The sequence below is a fragment of the Panicum virgatum genome, chromosome 9N (genome assembly GCF_016808335.1).
Source record: "Panicum virgatum strain AP13 chromosome 9N, P.virgatum_v5, whole genome shotgun sequence".
Classification (NCBI taxonomy): domain Eukaryota; kingdom Viridiplantae; phylum Streptophyta; class Magnoliopsida; order Poales; family Poaceae; genus Panicum; species Panicum virgatum.
Genome location: NC_053153.1, coordinates 76,675,137 through 76,691,781, shown reverse-complemented (window position 1 = coordinate 76,691,781; position 16,645 = coordinate 76,675,137). Strand labels below are relative to the sequence as shown.

The window sequence follows — 16,645 nt, the reverse complement described above, 5'->3', positions numbered from 1 at the left end:
TCATATTATTAATTTGCAAAGATATCCTCTGGCCATGCTTGTTTCATTCCTCTTATCATCACACGAAACACAACTGATGCACACCCAGCCATAGATGCAAAGCACTATTAGTATGATGCTAACAGGTGGTTCGGAGCGGAGTCACTCTCCTCTTTTCTTACGGAGAGCAACAATACCATTCCTCTTCATCGTACCTTTAGTTGCATAATTCTCTGACTTGGCATTTAGTGATTGGGATACTAGCTTTTCAGAACGACCTAGCCCTTTAGCCGGATTTTAGTTGGAACCTTGTTCGCCCTCACCCTTGATTGTGACATCTGCTCGAGAGGCAATAATAAACAATACATTAGTAGTACAGAGACAGTTTTATTATGCTACTATGTTAAAAACTTTCCGATCTTCAAAATATATTATGCACATGGAAGTTAGAAGACTTATGACATCGAGGCATTTGTGTTCTTACCCCAATTCTGAAGTGTAATTGTGATTTTACATTTATTTTGTACCTTGTGCAAGTCAATGCGGTTTTACTCCTAGTCAATGGCCAAAACAAGGGTAAATACACAAAGACCAAGGGCTAGGCCATAGCTTTTCAGCTTTACGAGGGTTGAAGCTGAGTCCGCCTTCGGGTTAATCCTAATCCTTTTTTGAGGAAGGTTAATCCTAATCGGATACATGTAGCAGTAGTAGTATACACAACTACTTAAATAAATATACTGCCTTCATTTCTACTCGGTAAAATGTATGTCAATATTTATAGTATTAATGTTTACTAAATTTTGGCAACAATATTTACTTAGCAATTATGGCTAAATAAAGTAAAATAAGTATCTAATTAGATCTATAGTCAAATGTACTTTAGATTTGAGAATGAGATGGTGGCCCAACCGCCAAAGGCTGGTGCGTCGTGCGGACGCGCCACTCAGAGATGATGGGGGTGTTGTAGCTCGAGGGCTCGACGACGACGAAGGATGCATACGGTGCGGCAGTGCGTGTTCAGTAAGGATGCAGCGGACCTGCACCCCTGAAAGGAAACTTGGAGAGTTCAGGTCAGACTGTCAGAGTAACAAAGTGAACATTCGGCGTCAGATACTCAGATTAAAATTAGCAGGGTAATCAGACGACGATGAAGCAACCCACAAGCTTGGAAGGTAAAGCCCACGCGCTAGCCCTTTTAATCGATGCCTATGTACGGATTAAACATAAAGGCTGAACACCCGTGCTCTGCCACAATCATGTCAACCTATTCCGTGTTACACGCCGCAAATCATGGCCGGTAAAACTTCATAAACAAGCTTTGTAGCTAGCCTCTCCTCTCAGCTTTTAGTTTCATTCATAGCAACTGCTGCAACCACTGTCCCTAAATGCGGAAGGATCTGCCGAGTTTCTGAAACGCACCGGCTCTCCGGGCCTCCGGCTGTCGTTTGTTCCGGCGACCGGCGTTGCCTGTTGCCTTCAACCTCGGCCACCTGCTGTCTGCTCTCCGGTGTGTTGTGCTCATCTGCCGCTTGATGAGGTAATACTGCTGATGCCTTTGTGTTGTGTGCTTGATTTTCATCTTGACTGCAGCTGGTCTTTGTGTCTTGTTGACTTCTTTCTGCTGCTTGGTTATGCACTGACGAGTGAGGATCTTCTGGTGATCAGAGAAGATGAAGAGGTGCTGCGACGATCACGGGGTTACTTGTGCTCAGCGCCTCGATTGTTGCCAGGTGATGAGTTCTTTCATTTTCACAGAGCAATGCACAGTTGCAAGGAATTTCATCTGGATTCCCCCCTTCACACCAACGAGAGAACAACACCCAATATTCAGTTACTTCGTTGAGTGAACTAAAACTAGGACTGCATGCCCAGTGTCCGAACCGAGTGAAACTAATAGCACGACAAAAAAGGCAGCAATTTCTTGATTTCCAACATACTACTATTTTTTTCGGCGCCACATAAGTAGGATCTATTTAACTGCGAGCAGTCTATGCAAACTGGGAAGTTAATTTATGCAGCACATTTTGCACTGTACCATGTTCATTTGAACATGGAACTTGAATTTTGAATATGTTTCACAAATTAACTCTTTGAGCTCAGTTTTTTCATCTTTTTTTCTGCCAGGCATTCACGGTTACCTGAAAAACATGAATCTGAATTACTAGCCATGAATGCTTCAGAAATTTCAGATAAATGACCTGCTGTTATAAACTAGCATCAGAAACGATTCTGACCTTTTGATGTTTATTCTGCCAATCTCAGTTCACGGATGGAGAAGTAAACCAGCAACATCTGAACAATACTGGCCTTGAGATACAAGTTGCAGAGGGGGACGTCAAGAGAAGCCACCTGAAGTTTCAGGACAAGGCCACGAGCTCGCACCAAGCGTTCCTTCTCTCCACCAGGGAGGTACTAGTCAGGGAATGCGTCAAATTGGCCAGCGCGATAAGGCGAGCTGCAGCAGGCTGCGTCACACCATCGACTGGAGCTGACGAGGACGATCTCCCTTACATGCAGCTCGACAAGGTGGCGCAGGCGGTGAGCAGGGAGACATTTGGACCGCTTTACTTGGTCACATGATTTTCGCGTTGGGTGATTCGGGATTTAGCTCTTTGGTGTCTTTGATGAAGTTGTTGTCAGGTTGCTTTACCTTTTTCTGAACTCAAAGAGGACTCGGAATTGTTGTGAAGTTGTGATATCTTGTTTCATCGATTTAGTTTTTTTTTTCTTTGAGAGAGGATTCGGTGATTTAGTTTTCAGAACAAGACATTTTCGGACATTCGGTACTACTCAAGCCTTGTTTCAAAACAAAAAAGCCTGTAGGTTGTACTGGGCTCATTTTAGTTGGGCCTATCTTTCAGTTACGCGGCCCATAATGTATTGTATATTGGTACTGACATTCAAATATAGCACCCATCAGCTCTTTTTTTTTAGAAAAAAAGCTGAAATCATACTCCAGCCAAAACGATGACAGAATCTCGAGTGTTCAGCCTACATGACCACATCTCTCCAGTCCACGTGAGTGCGTTCCTTCCCCTCCTCCACATCTCTGGATTCCCAGCGCGTTACTGTCAATCCAAGCAGGTGTCACAACGCTGGATGCTCGACAGAAGTTAGTTGGCGCGTCGAGTTCAACGCAACAGCTACCTCTGCATATATCGCTCCCTACAGATAGACTGAACGAGAAGGATCAAGCCCAGTTTAATAGATTCGATACAATTTCTTTTTCCAAATGAGGGTACAAACTCTAAAATAAACAAAGAAAATTAAAAGACTAAACTTCAATTTCTTTCTACGCTCTGTTTCACCCTTGCAAAAATCTTAATGTAGCACCAAAGCATCATATCTTTCGTCTTCTTAGAAATTTGACATTTAAATTTTTTTTGACGTAAAAATTTGACATTTAAATCGTCTGATGCTTGAATCGTTGCCAAGCTACATCTCACTCTAGCGAGGCAACAGCTCTAACTTCCCAAGGAACAAGCAAGCACGTCAACCACAGGGCAGCCAAACAACATCGACAAGATATCCTCCAAGACGATGTCTCCAGCAAGAAAATCGGCATCCATAGACGTCGTCATCGCCACTCCGATCAGCCGGGGCATATTTTCACCTAAAGGATCCCACCGAGAATAAAAAGATGGAGGAATGCATCATCCCAACGTCTCCAAGGAGGAGAGTGGCACCGGATGGGCCGGCGTCGCCGCAAGAGAAGATGAGCGAGGCCAAGCTTGGAAGCTGCAGCACTCGAAACCCACCGAACCAGAAGAGGAGCAATCACAGCACTAGCAGTTACAGCTCGCGGCGGCAGATTAGTTATAGTAGTACTCCACCGAACCTAAGTACCTAACCCGTACTCTGTTCCTCCGTAAACCCGATTAGTTAGAGTAGTACTCCAGCGTTATGGATGATGGACGGACAGACCGACATACGGAACGTCATGTGTGTGAATCAAGGAGCGCACGTACAGTCTGTACAGCCGTGTTCTGTCCCCGTTCGGAGCACCCTCGAAACCAGATGAAGCGCCGGTGGTTGCAGCGTTGCTTTCCCCAAGTCTGAAACTGAACTGGAGGGAGCAAGCAGGAGAGACTCGTGCCCGTACAGTTGCGAATCCATTGGCTACCTCTTTTTCAGCAGGCAGGCTCCCATGCCCCAAGAGGCCCAGAGCCGCTGGCTGGGTGGTTGGTCGCATGTTGCTGTCCGGCCATCTCTTGCCACGCGCTCAACTGAGCTGGGCAGCTACAATGCGATGCGATGGAAAGCATCTCTTCGTCCCTGGGTATGGTGGTGTCGTGTAGATTTTATATCACGATAACATGACATGGTCCAATAATTAGCATAATGGCGCTTTCGCCCTCCCTCAAGCAAGAGCCGTGTCGTGCCGCAGGGATGCATCGGATCGGCCACGCCCACGCGGTTTGTGGAGAGCGTGCCCGTTCGTCATCGCACGCGGAGCTGACGGACGGCGCGGCTCCATGCTCGGTGCTCCCTGTGGTCTTTCCTTTGCACGCAACGCGGGTCAACCGTGCAGAGTTGTCCGTCAGTATCCCGACGGAGAGGGGCGCTTTGTGTAACAGCCCGCTCTCGCGGACTGTCCGCGAGTTATAGGTGGAAAGTTCGCACCTGCTCGTCCAACTCATCTTTATCCCGAATAGGACCTCCTCTCTTCTATCTTCTTATCCATTTCTTCCCCAGCCCGATCCCTCTCCTCTCCTAGACATCACGGGGGAGCCCCCATAGCTCATTTCCCATTTAGAGCCTCCACCCTCGCCGAAGCTTCGTCGGAGATCGCCGTCGCCGAGCTCCACCGTCTAGCCATCATCTTCTTCCCCGGGATCGAAGTTTTCCCCAAGTTTCCTCAAGTTCTTCTTCCTCTACTTCAAGGACAAGGTCAAGCCCGAGCTCAAGTTTTCCCAAGACTGCTTTACTCCAACTTGTGGCACCTCACCGGAGCCCCAGCCATCGCCGATGAGCTCTCTTTTTTTCCGAATCATCCTCTCTTCTCTAGGGTTTGAGTTCTAGGGTTTTATTTTGGATTTCTTCACCATTGTTGGTCTAGAGCTTCTAAATATTGGTTCCCATCAAATCCATCTCTTGGAATGAGTCCTAGACACTCCTAGAAGCCTTTAGGAACAAACCCAGACCAAAGCCGTGGCAGGACTTGTCGCCGGCGGTCTCGCCGGTGCGTCTCTGAGTTTTTGCGGACGGTCCGCTCGAACCCGGCGGATGGTCCGCCACTTGCACATCGAAACCACCAGAAACATCGTAGAAAGTTGTTTTCCAGTCCGTTGAACGGCGGACGGTCCGCCCTTCACCCGCGGATGGTCCACAGTTCATTTCCAAATCCCACTCACAAACAGTGTGTTTCTGGAACCCAATCTGCCTTTGTACGACAGACAGTCCGCGGTACAGTACCGGACGGTCTGCAGTACATTTTTTTGATAATTACACAGAACCAAATCTTTTCTGGAACCCGTCTCGAATTTCACCGGCGGACGGTCCGGTCCTTAAGGGCGGACGGTCTGCAGTTACTGTAGCACTGCACAGTAACAACACAATCAGCTTTTCTGTTTTGATGCATTTGCATGTCTCATCTTGTATAATTCATATAAAATTATATATAGCTCAGAATAATGTGAAATAAATTTTGTTAACTTCATTATGATATCAAGAATCAATTAAAATTATGTTTTACCCCAAGACAATTAAATTAATTATCTGAATAATTAATGTGTCATCTCATGTCTTTTGCAACTCATTTATGGCATATTTATTTATCAAGTATCATTGCACTCGTGTAGAGACCGAAGCACCAACTCAAGTGGAGGTTGAGACCGAGCCGGAGTCCATCGTCGACGACACTTCTTTGGTGAACCAAGGTATGCACCCAAGCATCTTTTTACCCTGTTTTGGATCAATTAAAATATTTGAGTCTTATTTGTGCATAAGTCTATGGTATAAATATTTGCTTAGCTCCTATCTTATGCATTACCTTCCTTGATTTAGAATAAATCCTTTTAGGTGAGTATGCTTGTGTATGTGTCCCGATTTAATTGCTTATTCATGCTTAGTTCCGGTAGAAGTTGGGAGGTGGCAAGGTCACCACCACCCGCAAGTAATAGGTTGCTTGCTTAATTCTTAAAAGTTGAACCACTTGTAATATGATGCGGGCTTGAGCATGAATGGTAGGGTCAAGTGAGATGGAGCTCACTTGGCTTAGTGTTTGCTTGGGTTGATTAAGACCCGTGACCCCATCGCTTTGATATTTGAGCACTTATGCGTATAGACCACATACCAAATTATATGAATGGTAAGTCAATTACCATAAGTCACACTTTGCCTTGACCGGATTCGGTGCGGGGTTGGTTGAGGAGTGCGGGGTTGGTTGAGGTGTGATCGGCCGTCGTGCGGTGCATCTAACCATTCCGACCGTTCGTTCATAGTTGAGTGTGGTTATGCGAAAGGTTGATGGCATGATTCAACCCTTATCCTAGGCCAAGGGTATGGGTGTTGGGCATGCGCCTCGTGTGGGAAAAGTTGTACCCCCCTACAGGGTTTTTCATCTATTGCAATAGCCGGTGTAACGACCCGGCCCGAGATAACGGCTAAGATCTACTCTACATTTTGAGTAAACCACACCTGGTAAATAACTCTCTTGCGTTTTCGTCCTCGCTTCACGCAAAAGGCTGCAGCCGGAGTTATTAGCTTCCCGCGATCCGGCTATTTAAGCTGGTCTTGCTCGCGTTCGGTTTCCCGTATGGGACTAAACTGGGAACACTGTGCCGGAGCTACAGTATTTTTCGCGCTACAGTAGCCGTGCTACAGTAACTCGAATTCATCCCGGCCCAACTGGCCACGGGCTGTCACAGTCACCCCCGTTGAGGACTCGACGTCCTCGTCGAGACATCGAACCAGCTTACCCATACGAGACAAAGGAGCAGGATCCCTTCTCTTGGGCCACGTCCCATACGTCTAGTGCTACGATCCCATGTGCCACGCCCGTGGGTTCACTGCCAGCAGCCCATGTGTGTCCGTCCACATGCTGTTGGCATCTGTGTTTCCACGCGCCGACGTGCTCATGTACGCGCACTTCTGCCCGTACGTGGCGTGAAACCGCGAGAGTATGGCTCTGATACCCCTGTAACGACCCGGCCCGAGATAACGGCTAAGATCTACTCTACATTTTGAGTAAACCACACCTGCTAAATAACTCTCTTGCGCTTTCGTCCTCGCTTCGCGCAAAAGGCTGCAGCCGGAGTTATTAGCTTCCCGCGATCCGGCTATTTAAGCTGGTCTTGCTCGTGTTCGGTTTACCGTATGGGACTAAACTGGGAACACTGTGCCGGAGCTCGCGATACAGTAACTCCGGCTGGGCCAGTTGGGCCGGGCTGAATTCGAGTTACTGTATCGCGAGCTCCGGCACAGTGTTCCCAGTTTAGTCCCATACGGGAAACCGAACGCGAGCAAGACCGGCTTAAATAGCCGGATCGCGGGAAGCTAATAACTCCAGCTGCAGTTTTTTGCGCGAAGCGAGGATGAAAGCGCAAGAGAGTTATTTAGCAGGTGTGGTTTACTCAAAATGTAGAGTAGATCTTAGCCGTTATCTCGGGCCGGGTCGTTACAGCCGGGCTCCATGGTTAAGGAGCAAGCTCTTGTACTTTGACTTCGGGTATAGAGTTACCGACTGAAGTTCATGGAAGATTGGACTTGCTCACATAACGACCATCTTTACTTTATGCAATTTGATTGGTGTATTGCTAATAGAATAGAAGTCTTTTGCTTATCATGACTTTATCAAATTCTTTTATGCAAAATTAATTATTTTGCCAATTTTCTTACTATTAGCCAAATGCATCCTCCTTGAGAGTTGGGTTTTAGACTCTTGTTGGATAAGTCCTGCGGAGTACCCTTTGCACTCACGGTGCTGCCGTTAAGTTGATGCAGGTGAGCCTCAGCAAGAGCCCGTCTTTGGGTACTTCTACCTCGTGGACGGTGGAGCGGATGAGAGCTGAAGGCCGGTGGTTGAAGTAGAGCACTATCTCCATATAGTGTTCTCTTCTAGGTTGTATCCGTAGAGACATAATTAATTAATTTCGTTGCAAAACTCTGAACTTGTAATGTAGTCACTTGAATCTATTTATGTAAGAGACTTCTATGTATGAATATGCTTGTATGTGATGATATTCTCAAGTTGTGCTTAGTGAGGTGTGTCATTCTGGGCATGTTCAGGATGCATCTCAAGGACTACCAGGGTTATTCTCTTTTAATTGGGTGGATCAATGGATGATGACCCGATTAAATGAGTTTAATTTGGGCGGTTCCTCACACTTTCCATCTCGTCCTGGTAGCAAGCGCGGCTGCACCCGCACCGTTGGATCATCACGGCAGCGTTGAAAGAGAAAAGGGAACTCGCATCGCATTCGCATCGTCGCAGGCGTAGTACATGCGCGGAATCTAACGATGTTTAAAGTCTGCCCTCGCACAGTAAAAAAACAACGTGCTTTTTAATGGAAGGATATACTCCAACAGCCTGTCATTAGCAGTTTTGCACTGAGGGATTCCACGATGAAACAAAACAAAAGAAAGCACCGCCGCCCATCGGCCTGGAAAATAGCAGTATAATCCGCGGCGGTTCGAGCACTGATTTTCCAATAAACATCTGTCTGTCTGTCACAGCTGGGAAGACGAGGGCCAAAATTCCTCTGCCGCTGACCACGCCCGATACGGCCAGCTCATCCTCAGCCCGCAGGGCACTTGCCACGTTCTGGTTCCCATAAGGACCTAGGGCTGGAAAAATAGCTCGAGCCTCGCGAGCTGGCTCGAGCTCGCTTCGGCTCGGCTCAGTTCGGAGCGGCTCACGAGCCTCCAACGAGCCGAGCCGAGCCTACTTCTCAGGCTCATGAAAATGACGAGCCGAGCCAGCTCGCTGTGGCTCGCGAGCCCTCGAGGCTCGCGAGCTGGCTCGAGCTCGCTTCGGCTCGGCTCGGTTCGGAGCGGCTCGCGAGCCTTCAGCGAGCCGAGCCGAGCCTACTTCTCAAGCTCGTGAAAATGACGAGCCGAGCCGGCTCGCGAGCTCAGTCCACTGAGATTCATAATGGTTCATAGGCTATTATGAAACACTCTAATCCTAACATGTGGTGTGACAATATCAATATTAATTTATATCTATGCTTAATATGATTATTGTTTATTGATTACTTTCATTTCAACACATGTATGTGCTTTATATATTTATATGCACTAGTTAATGTCTTATAATGTGTATACTAAATGCATAGTATATATTTTGTGCCAGGCTCGCGAGCCGGTTTCGAGCCGAGCCGAGTCTCCTCAGCGAGCTCGCCAAACTACCGAGCCGAGCCAAGCTCGGCTCGCTCATGCACTGAGCCTCGCCGAGCCGAGCCTGGCTCGGCTCGTTTCCAGCCCTAATCAAGGTTGAGAGGGATGGGCGAGACCTGATCTGATCTCCATGTTAGGCCGTGTTTAGTTGAAACGCAAAAAAGTTTTGCGATGGAATCTTACTAATTTGAAGTACTAAATGAAGTTTATTTACAAAACTTTTTGCATGGATGGGCTGTAAATTGCGAGACGAATCTAATGATGCTAATTAATCTATGATTAATCTATAATTAGCGAACGGTTACTGTAGCATCATTGTTGTAAATCATGGATTAAGTAGGCTCATTAGATTCGTCTCGCAATTTACAGCCCATCCATGCAAAAAGTTTTGTAAATAGATTTCATTTAGTACTCCATGTATGTGTCCAAATATTCGATGTGATATTTTTTTTGCGTTTACGAAGTTTACGGGTTGTGATCTAAACAAGGCCAACGACCTCTGTTCATCCCAATAATTGCCAACCCTCCCTGCCTGCTGATTGTCCTATGACGCGAGGCATGGCAGTAGTATACTAGCATCCTCAATGCATGAAAACGATAAGAAAATAGAAAAATAAATATTCGAAATATTCGAATATATTTTCATACATATCTGATCAATTTTCACATCAAAAATTTAAAATTAGAAAGTATAGATATCCAAATCTATTTCCATACATTTCCATCCTTACTCGTCGTTAACAAGTAGTAAACGAGTAAAATCGCCGGAACGTTTCTTTTCTGCCGAACGTTTCTTTTCTGCCGAACGTTAGACCCCCGGGCCACTGGAATCACGAGAATGCCCCCTGACAGCGACACCAGCGAAGCAATTGACCTCATCATCACACCCGGGTTCTTGTCCCGGCGCTCTGCTGCCAGCTGCCGCCGTGCTAGTTTCCAGTGCACGCGCGCACACGCACAATTCATCAGGGTTGAAAAGCGGCGCCACGATCTGTGAAACAGGGGGATAAATCGGTCGGATTCGGAGGAGCCGAGTAAACATACGGAGCTCTTCCCTTCCGACTCCTAGCGTTTTCGTTAGGGGGGAAGGGGAGGGGGAGGAGAGCATTGCTGCGCGGGGATGGCGCCGAGGAGGAGCGGAGGCGGTGCCGGGACTGTGGGCGTGCCATGCCTGCTGCTGGTCCTCGGATGCTGCTGCTGCAGCAGCATTTGGCCCGGCGGACGGATCTTCGCTGCTGCGGACACGGACCCCAACGATCGTGAGTTGGAGACTTCTACTCTCTCTGCGATTCTTCTTTTTGTTCACAGTAACTGGTTTGCTCTTGAGAGCTCTGCTTGATGTCTTCAGTTCAGAAAGAAAGGTTGGATTTTTTTTCTCTCTTCCAATTTCCAAGGGATCAATTTTCCAGGTATTCCTACCTGATGGGCTGTTCTTGGTACCGTGCTCTGGTAGATTCGGTTTCTCAATCAGGAAATCTACGGGACTGCTCTCTTCTCGAACCAAATCGTGGTTTCTTCTCTAGAGTTTCCCCGTTCAAGTTTTTACAGTATTTAACGTTGCTTTTAGAAATTACTAGGTTAGAGGTCTTTGCTGTGTGTGAGATTTGAGGATGCTCTCGGTTTTTATCCTTTCTACACTGTGGGCAGGATGTTGTCTGAATTCAGCTGTTTGTTCGCTCGCAAGCTCACGAATTGTACGGTTTACTGTGCGTCCGGCTGGCAGTTTCTGCCGCAGAGCCTGCAACTGCAACTTTTTGGTGGATTTGGATGGGTGATTCAGCAGCGGGAATGCGCTGGGTTCAGAGGAAATTCTAGTTTCTGCAATGTCTGTCTTCTTGCTGTCTTTATCTATTGTTGTTCTGAGTTTTCCCTCCCTTCTGCTTTTCAACTCTTTTTCTAGGACCTGTTTAGAAATCGGAAGGGTTCTAAAAGAAAAAAAACAATCTATTGTTAGCTGATGCCTCTGAACTTAAGACCTCAAGTGGCACCACCTGAAAGTACTATTTTTAGATTCTTGCAAGTGTTGATGGAGTTGGTGGCTAGAAGAGTGCCATTGTGAGAGGCTTTTGGTTTTAACAGCTCACCTTAATAACACAATTGTTTTCCTTTCAGGCAGCTTCTTGATTTGTCTCCTCTTGTCCTTTGTATTTTACTTTATCTCATGTTCAAATGGAGCATCAAAATTGTCTTATAGATTTCTCTGAGCAGTTCATTTTTCCTTATCATGGTGATTTTCCCCATTATAAGTCATGCTATGTATGCATATTCCTACTATTTCGTTTGCATATGAACTGAGATGTTTAACGACACGTCCTATTTACTGTTCTAAATCATGCATGCCTCTCTTACTTGCAGTTGCTGTCCTCAATACGCTCTTTAAAAGTCTGAATTCTCCTGGGCAGCTCAATGGTTGGCAGGCAAATGGTGGTGATCCTTGTGGCCAGTCATGGAAGGGGGTAACTTGCTCAGGATCAGGGGTCACTAAAATGTCAGTTTTGTGACTAGTTTCTATAGCACGGCTTCATTTTGTATTCCCTCTTAGTGAATTTTCCTTTTGTTTGATTCTGTAGCATATTGCCGAACTTGGGACTCACCGGAAATTTGGCCTACAACATGAATAGCTTGGGTTCATTGACTGAGCTGTGAGTCCCCAATTATTACTTTTGCTCAACTTTGTTTGTAAGAGTTCAGTTGATAACCATCCTAAATCAATTTTTGATGCAGTGACATGAGCCAAAACAGCCTTGGCGGTGGAAACCAAATACAGTACAATCTTCCCAATATGAAGCTTGAAAAACTGTAAGTTCGTACGGTGAATAGTGTTATCTAACTATTCAGGTAGCATGACTGTTAGGCGATTCCTCTTGTTGTGCAGCAATCTTGCAGGAAATCAGTTTGGCGGAAATTTACCCTACTCGATTTCAACGATGAATAATCTTAAGTATTTGTGAGTACCTTTGCATCCAGGAGTTGATTTTACCTTGGAATATATATCATCTGGAAGGGCTAAATGATTTTTTTTCTTGGCATGCGCAGAAACCTTAACCATAACCAATTACAAGGAAATATTTCCGATGTATTTTCCAGCCTTTATAGTTTGACAGAACTGTAAGTGTTTTGTGGGCATTGTCAGATGGGTATTAAACTATTAATTTGTGTAGTAAAATTCCTTATTTTTTTGTTCATTTTCCTTCTGTTTTGATTCTCACCGTTATCCTATGCAATGTGATGCAGGGATCTCTCCTTTAATTCTCTTACTGGTGATCTACCACAAAGTTTCACTGGATTGTCAAGCCTGAAAAAATTGTATGAAATGATGCTCATATTTATTTTCATCTCCTAGACATGCCTCATTAGGATTTTATGCATTAACCGTTCCTTTCTTCTCAGATATTTGCAGAACAATCAATTTACTGGTTATATCAATGTCCTAGCTAATCTCCCCCTTGATACTCTGTGAGTAATCAACAGTGCAATTCAATGGTGCTTTATTTGCATGTTCAGTCCCATATCTTACCATATCTCATAACTTGATTGCCTATAGGAATGTTGCAAGCAACCGTTTCACAGGTTGGATTCCTAGCCAGCTTAAGAAGATAAACAGTATACAGTAAGTTATCTCTACTTCTTGACCTGCAACTGTTAGAGAACTATATCTTGGACTAATACGCTTCTTGTGTATAGGACTGACGGAAATTCTTGGAGCACAGGACCAGCGCCACCTCCACCTCCATATACAGCGCCGCCTCCCCCAAACCGTCAGAACAGTCCAGGGCAGAATGGTGATGGTTCTGGTGGAAAATCTGGAATAGGTGGTGGAGGTGTAGCAGGAATTATCGTATCATTGCTGGTTGTTGGAGCAATTGTTGCATTCTTTCTAATAAAAAGAAGAAAACGCAAAGCTGCTATGGAAGAACACTTTGAACAGCACCAGCCATTCACTTCCTTCCCCTCGAACGAAGTTAAAGGTCAGCTAGCTTGATGGCTGTCTCAGCTTTATCTAATAATTATGTGGATATTTCTTATACACATGTTGCAGACATGAAGCCTATTGATGAGTCTTCCGCAGTAGACATAGAGTCTTTGGCTTCACCTGCTTCGATTAGTTTGAAACCACCCCTGAAGATAGAACGCCACAAATCGTTTGGTGATGATGATGATTTTCCAAACAAACCTGTTGCAAAGAAAAGCAATATAGCACCTATAAAGGCAACTGTTTATTCAGTTGCGGATCTACAGATGGCAACAGATAGCTTCAACTTGGACAACCTTGTTGGAGAGGGTACTTTTGGACGTGTTTACAGGGCACAGTTCAATGATGGAAAGGTATGCTACATATCCTTATGTCGCAGTTGCTATGTATTTCAGAAGGTACATGAAAAAATTACATAATTATAATTACTGCATGTAAGGTCTTTGAAACTAGGGCTGATATCTTCAATCCGCCACTATGTGGTTACATGTCCACAATGACCCTTATGTCACTTCATGCATATATTTTAACATTAGTGAAAGGTGGCAGTCAAACAGAGCTAAGAAGAGATTATATTTTCATAGCAAGATGTTTTAATGGGGAAAAAATGGAGCTTAGAATGTCCTGAAATATTGACTATTTTCTCTTGCATAATGACAGCTTCGGTTTTCTTGTTCGAATATTTGTCCTTTTTTCTTTAGAAAGTACTTATGTAGTGGAATACAGAGTTAGTCCATTTAAATATAACACACTTACTTTTGTTTACTCTATCAAGGTTCTGGCCATCAAGAAATTAGACAGCACCGTGATGCCATTCCAATCATCTGATGACTTTGCTGAACTGGTCTCAAATATTTCAAAGTTACACCATCCGAATCTGAATGAGCTTGTGGGCTATTGTATGGAACATGGGCAGCACTTGCTAGTGTATGATTTCCACAGGAATGGATCCCTTCATGATCTACTCCACCTTTCTGACGAGTACAGCAAGCCACTTAGTTGGAACTCTCGTGTCAAGATCGCGCTTGGCTCTGCTCGTGCACTAGAGTAAGTGGAAATCTGGATGGCTTGTATTATAACACATTTATTAATCTGAATGGCATAAGTTATAATATTGAGTCTACAACTCTACATGCGTATCATATTTTAGATAGTGGAACAAAAGACATCCCAGCATAGACTTTTTGTTTATGCATATATCTTTTTACCTTTTTCTAATCTTCTTGGAATTTGTATTGTTGGTTAAACATTGTTGAAATATTAACTGAATGATCGAAGAACATGCTTCAGTGATTATTGAGCCTGCTCATTACTTGATATACTGTAACATTCTATTTTCCTTTGAAATATGTAGATCCTTATAGTTTCCCACTACAATGTAATTTGTAGGTATCTTCATGAAATATGCTCTCCATCCATCATCCATAAGAATTTCAAGTCATCAAACATTTTGCTGGACTCGGAATTCAATCCACACCTTTCAGATGCTGGACTTGCAAGCTTTATTCCTGATGCTGAATTCCAGGTAATGGTCAATACAAACATTTAGTTCAAGAAGACCGATTGCATAGTTGAGTTAAAAGAATTTCAGTACATAGAGAACTCTTTGGTAGCTAAGATACTAAAACTCCAGTTTAATGAGGTTATTATGAGCCTATAATTGAAGTTTATTTAACTATCCTCTTTGTTATCTAGGTATGCGTCAGCTATGCAATTCTTACCTTGTCTTTCAGACAGTATGGCTTACTAAGAATCTTTGTAATGTTTACCACCAAATAAATTTGTGCAGGCAGCAGAACAAAGTGCCGGATACACTGCCCCAGAGGTGGACATGACCGGTCAGTACACCCTCAAGAGCGATGTCTACAGCTTTGGAGTTGTCATGCTTGAGCTAATGACTGGACGTAGACCGTTTGATAGGTACACTCCCATAATCCATTTTTCATTTTTTTAATTCTATATAAATGTGGTAACTGATGATCGTATATGCCTTTGTGTGACTTTGATTTACAGCTCTAGACCCAGATCAGAGCAGTCACTTGTGCGGTGGGCGACTCCTCAGCTGCATGACATCGATGCATTGGACAGGATGGTCGATCCTGCACTCAAGGGTCTATACCCAGCCAAATCTCTATCCCGATTTGCTGATGTGCTCGCGCTGTGTGTCCAGGTAGGAGTTCCATTCTTCATCTATGCAGACTAGCCGTAGGCAACAAACATGTCCAATTAAACCAAGTCTGAACCTTGTGAACCAATTTTTTTTTTTGAACCGATTGTGAACCAAATTCTTGCTGCAGCCCGAACCAGAATTCAGGCCACCAATGTCAGAGGTGGTGCAAGCATTGGTTCGACTTGTGCAGAGGGCCAACATGACGAAGAGAATGCTCGATGGAGATACTTCTCGGCGAGCAGATGACCAGGACCCAGATTTCATATGACGGAAGCAAAACCCGAGCCTTTCAGGTTGTATCTATTTCAGCATATGACGAAACAGAGAAGTTTGTTGGTTCCGCGGGTACATAATCACAGGTTTTTCATGGTGACAAGAGAGTGTATTCTATGGTCCATGGTTGTATTGTGTCTACAAAACAGTACCTTGATCGTAGATTTATACCATCTTACCCTACGATTCTCGGCTAATTCCGAGACCAGAGAAGCAGGCCACGTCGTCAGCTTTTCTCAGCCGTCGGATCGGCCGGACGAACGGGCCAGATCTTGCGTTTCCGGTCATTTTGCACAAAAGACCTCGAACTTCCTAGAAATACAACCCGCCATCCACTATCTTCTCTCAGAATTTTTCCCAATAAACCCCTAAAGTTTTCTGAAATCAACCCGCAGTCCAGGCGACCGACGGCTGGGCGAGGCCCTCCTCCTCGCGGCCGCTGGCCGAAACCACCACCCCCCCACGCATGCGCCGGCCGCCGCCGGCCCACGCGCCGGCCGGCCTCTGCGCGTCACGAGGCCCGGTCCTCGCGCAGGAGTCCCGCCCTGCAGCTCGCCGCCGGCCTCGCGCGCTGCCGGCTCTCCTCGGCTCTGCCGCCAGGAAAGCGCAGGGGAATGGGGAGCGCCCCCACGAGCCGGTCACCGCCGTCTGCGCGCCACGGGGCCTCACCCGCCGCTGGCCCGACCTCCGGCCGCCTGCTCCCGGCTTGCTGCCGCCGGATCCAACTGGCGCAGGAGAGAGAGAAGGAGAGAGAGAGGGGAGGGACAGAGCGAGGGGAGAGGCGCAGCCGCGCAGGGCAACACGGCGCCGCGCGCAGGCTTCGCCCCCGCTGCAGGCGAGGCAGGTGCATCCAGACAAGAATCCCAACCACCCGCAGGCGGCCGAGAAATTCCAGGTCCTCACTGCAGCTT

At 45.8% G+C, this 16,645-nt stretch overlaps 1 protein-coding gene and 2 long non-coding RNA genes across 7 annotated transcripts; all 3 read left to right on the top strand.

Annotated features, from left to right (window-relative positions):
* Positions 1 to 1,226: 1,226 nt before the first annotated feature.
* LOC120693360 lies at positions 1,227 to 2,712 on the top strand. The gene is made up of 3 exons (XR_005682978.1): positions 1,227 to 1,516; positions 1,645 to 1,709; positions 2,242 to 2,712. It is a non-coding gene; the product is annotated as an uncharacterized LOC120693360 (long non-coding RNA).
* Positions 2,713 to 4,607: 1,895 nt separating this feature from the next.
* LOC120693438 lies at positions 4,608 to 8,192 on the top strand. The gene is made up of 3 exons (XR_005682987.1): positions 4,608 to 4,869; positions 5,781 to 5,858; positions 7,924 to 8,192. It is a non-coding gene; the product is annotated as an uncharacterized LOC120693438 (long non-coding RNA).
* A 1,993-nt stretch (positions 8,193 to 10,185) lies between these two features.
* On the top strand, positions 10,186 to 15,900 carry LOC120688485 (protein STRUBBELIG-RECEPTOR FAMILY 6-like). 5 transcript variants are annotated; one of them, XM_039970827.1, is made up of 17 exons: positions 10,186 to 10,577; positions 11,674 to 11,806; positions 11,889 to 11,960; positions 12,043 to 12,117; positions 12,194 to 12,265; positions 12,355 to 12,426; positions 12,553 to 12,624; positions 12,709 to 12,774; positions 12,863 to 12,928; positions 13,003 to 13,286; positions 13,358 to 13,644; positions 14,067 to 14,338; positions 14,681 to 14,816; positions 15,081 to 15,211; positions 15,305 to 15,383; positions 15,462 to 15,493; positions 15,585 to 15,726. In XM_039970827.1, coding segments are annotated over exons 1-17 (1,989 nt in total). In that variant the 5' UTR covers positions 10,186 to 10,438; the 3' UTR covers positions 15,586 to 15,726. The 5 variants fall into 5 exon arrangements, with proteins under 5 accessions (XP_039826761.1, XP_039826757.1, XP_039826756.1 ...); XM_039970823.1 differs by lacking the exon at positions 15,462 to 15,493 and having other exon boundaries at positions 14,720 to 14,816; positions 15,305 to 15,461; positions 15,589 to 15,900; XM_039970822.1 differs by lacking the exon at positions 15,462 to 15,493 and having other exon boundaries at positions 15,305 to 15,461; positions 15,589 to 15,900.
* The last annotated feature ends 745 nt before the right edge of the window (positions 15,901 to 16,645 follow it).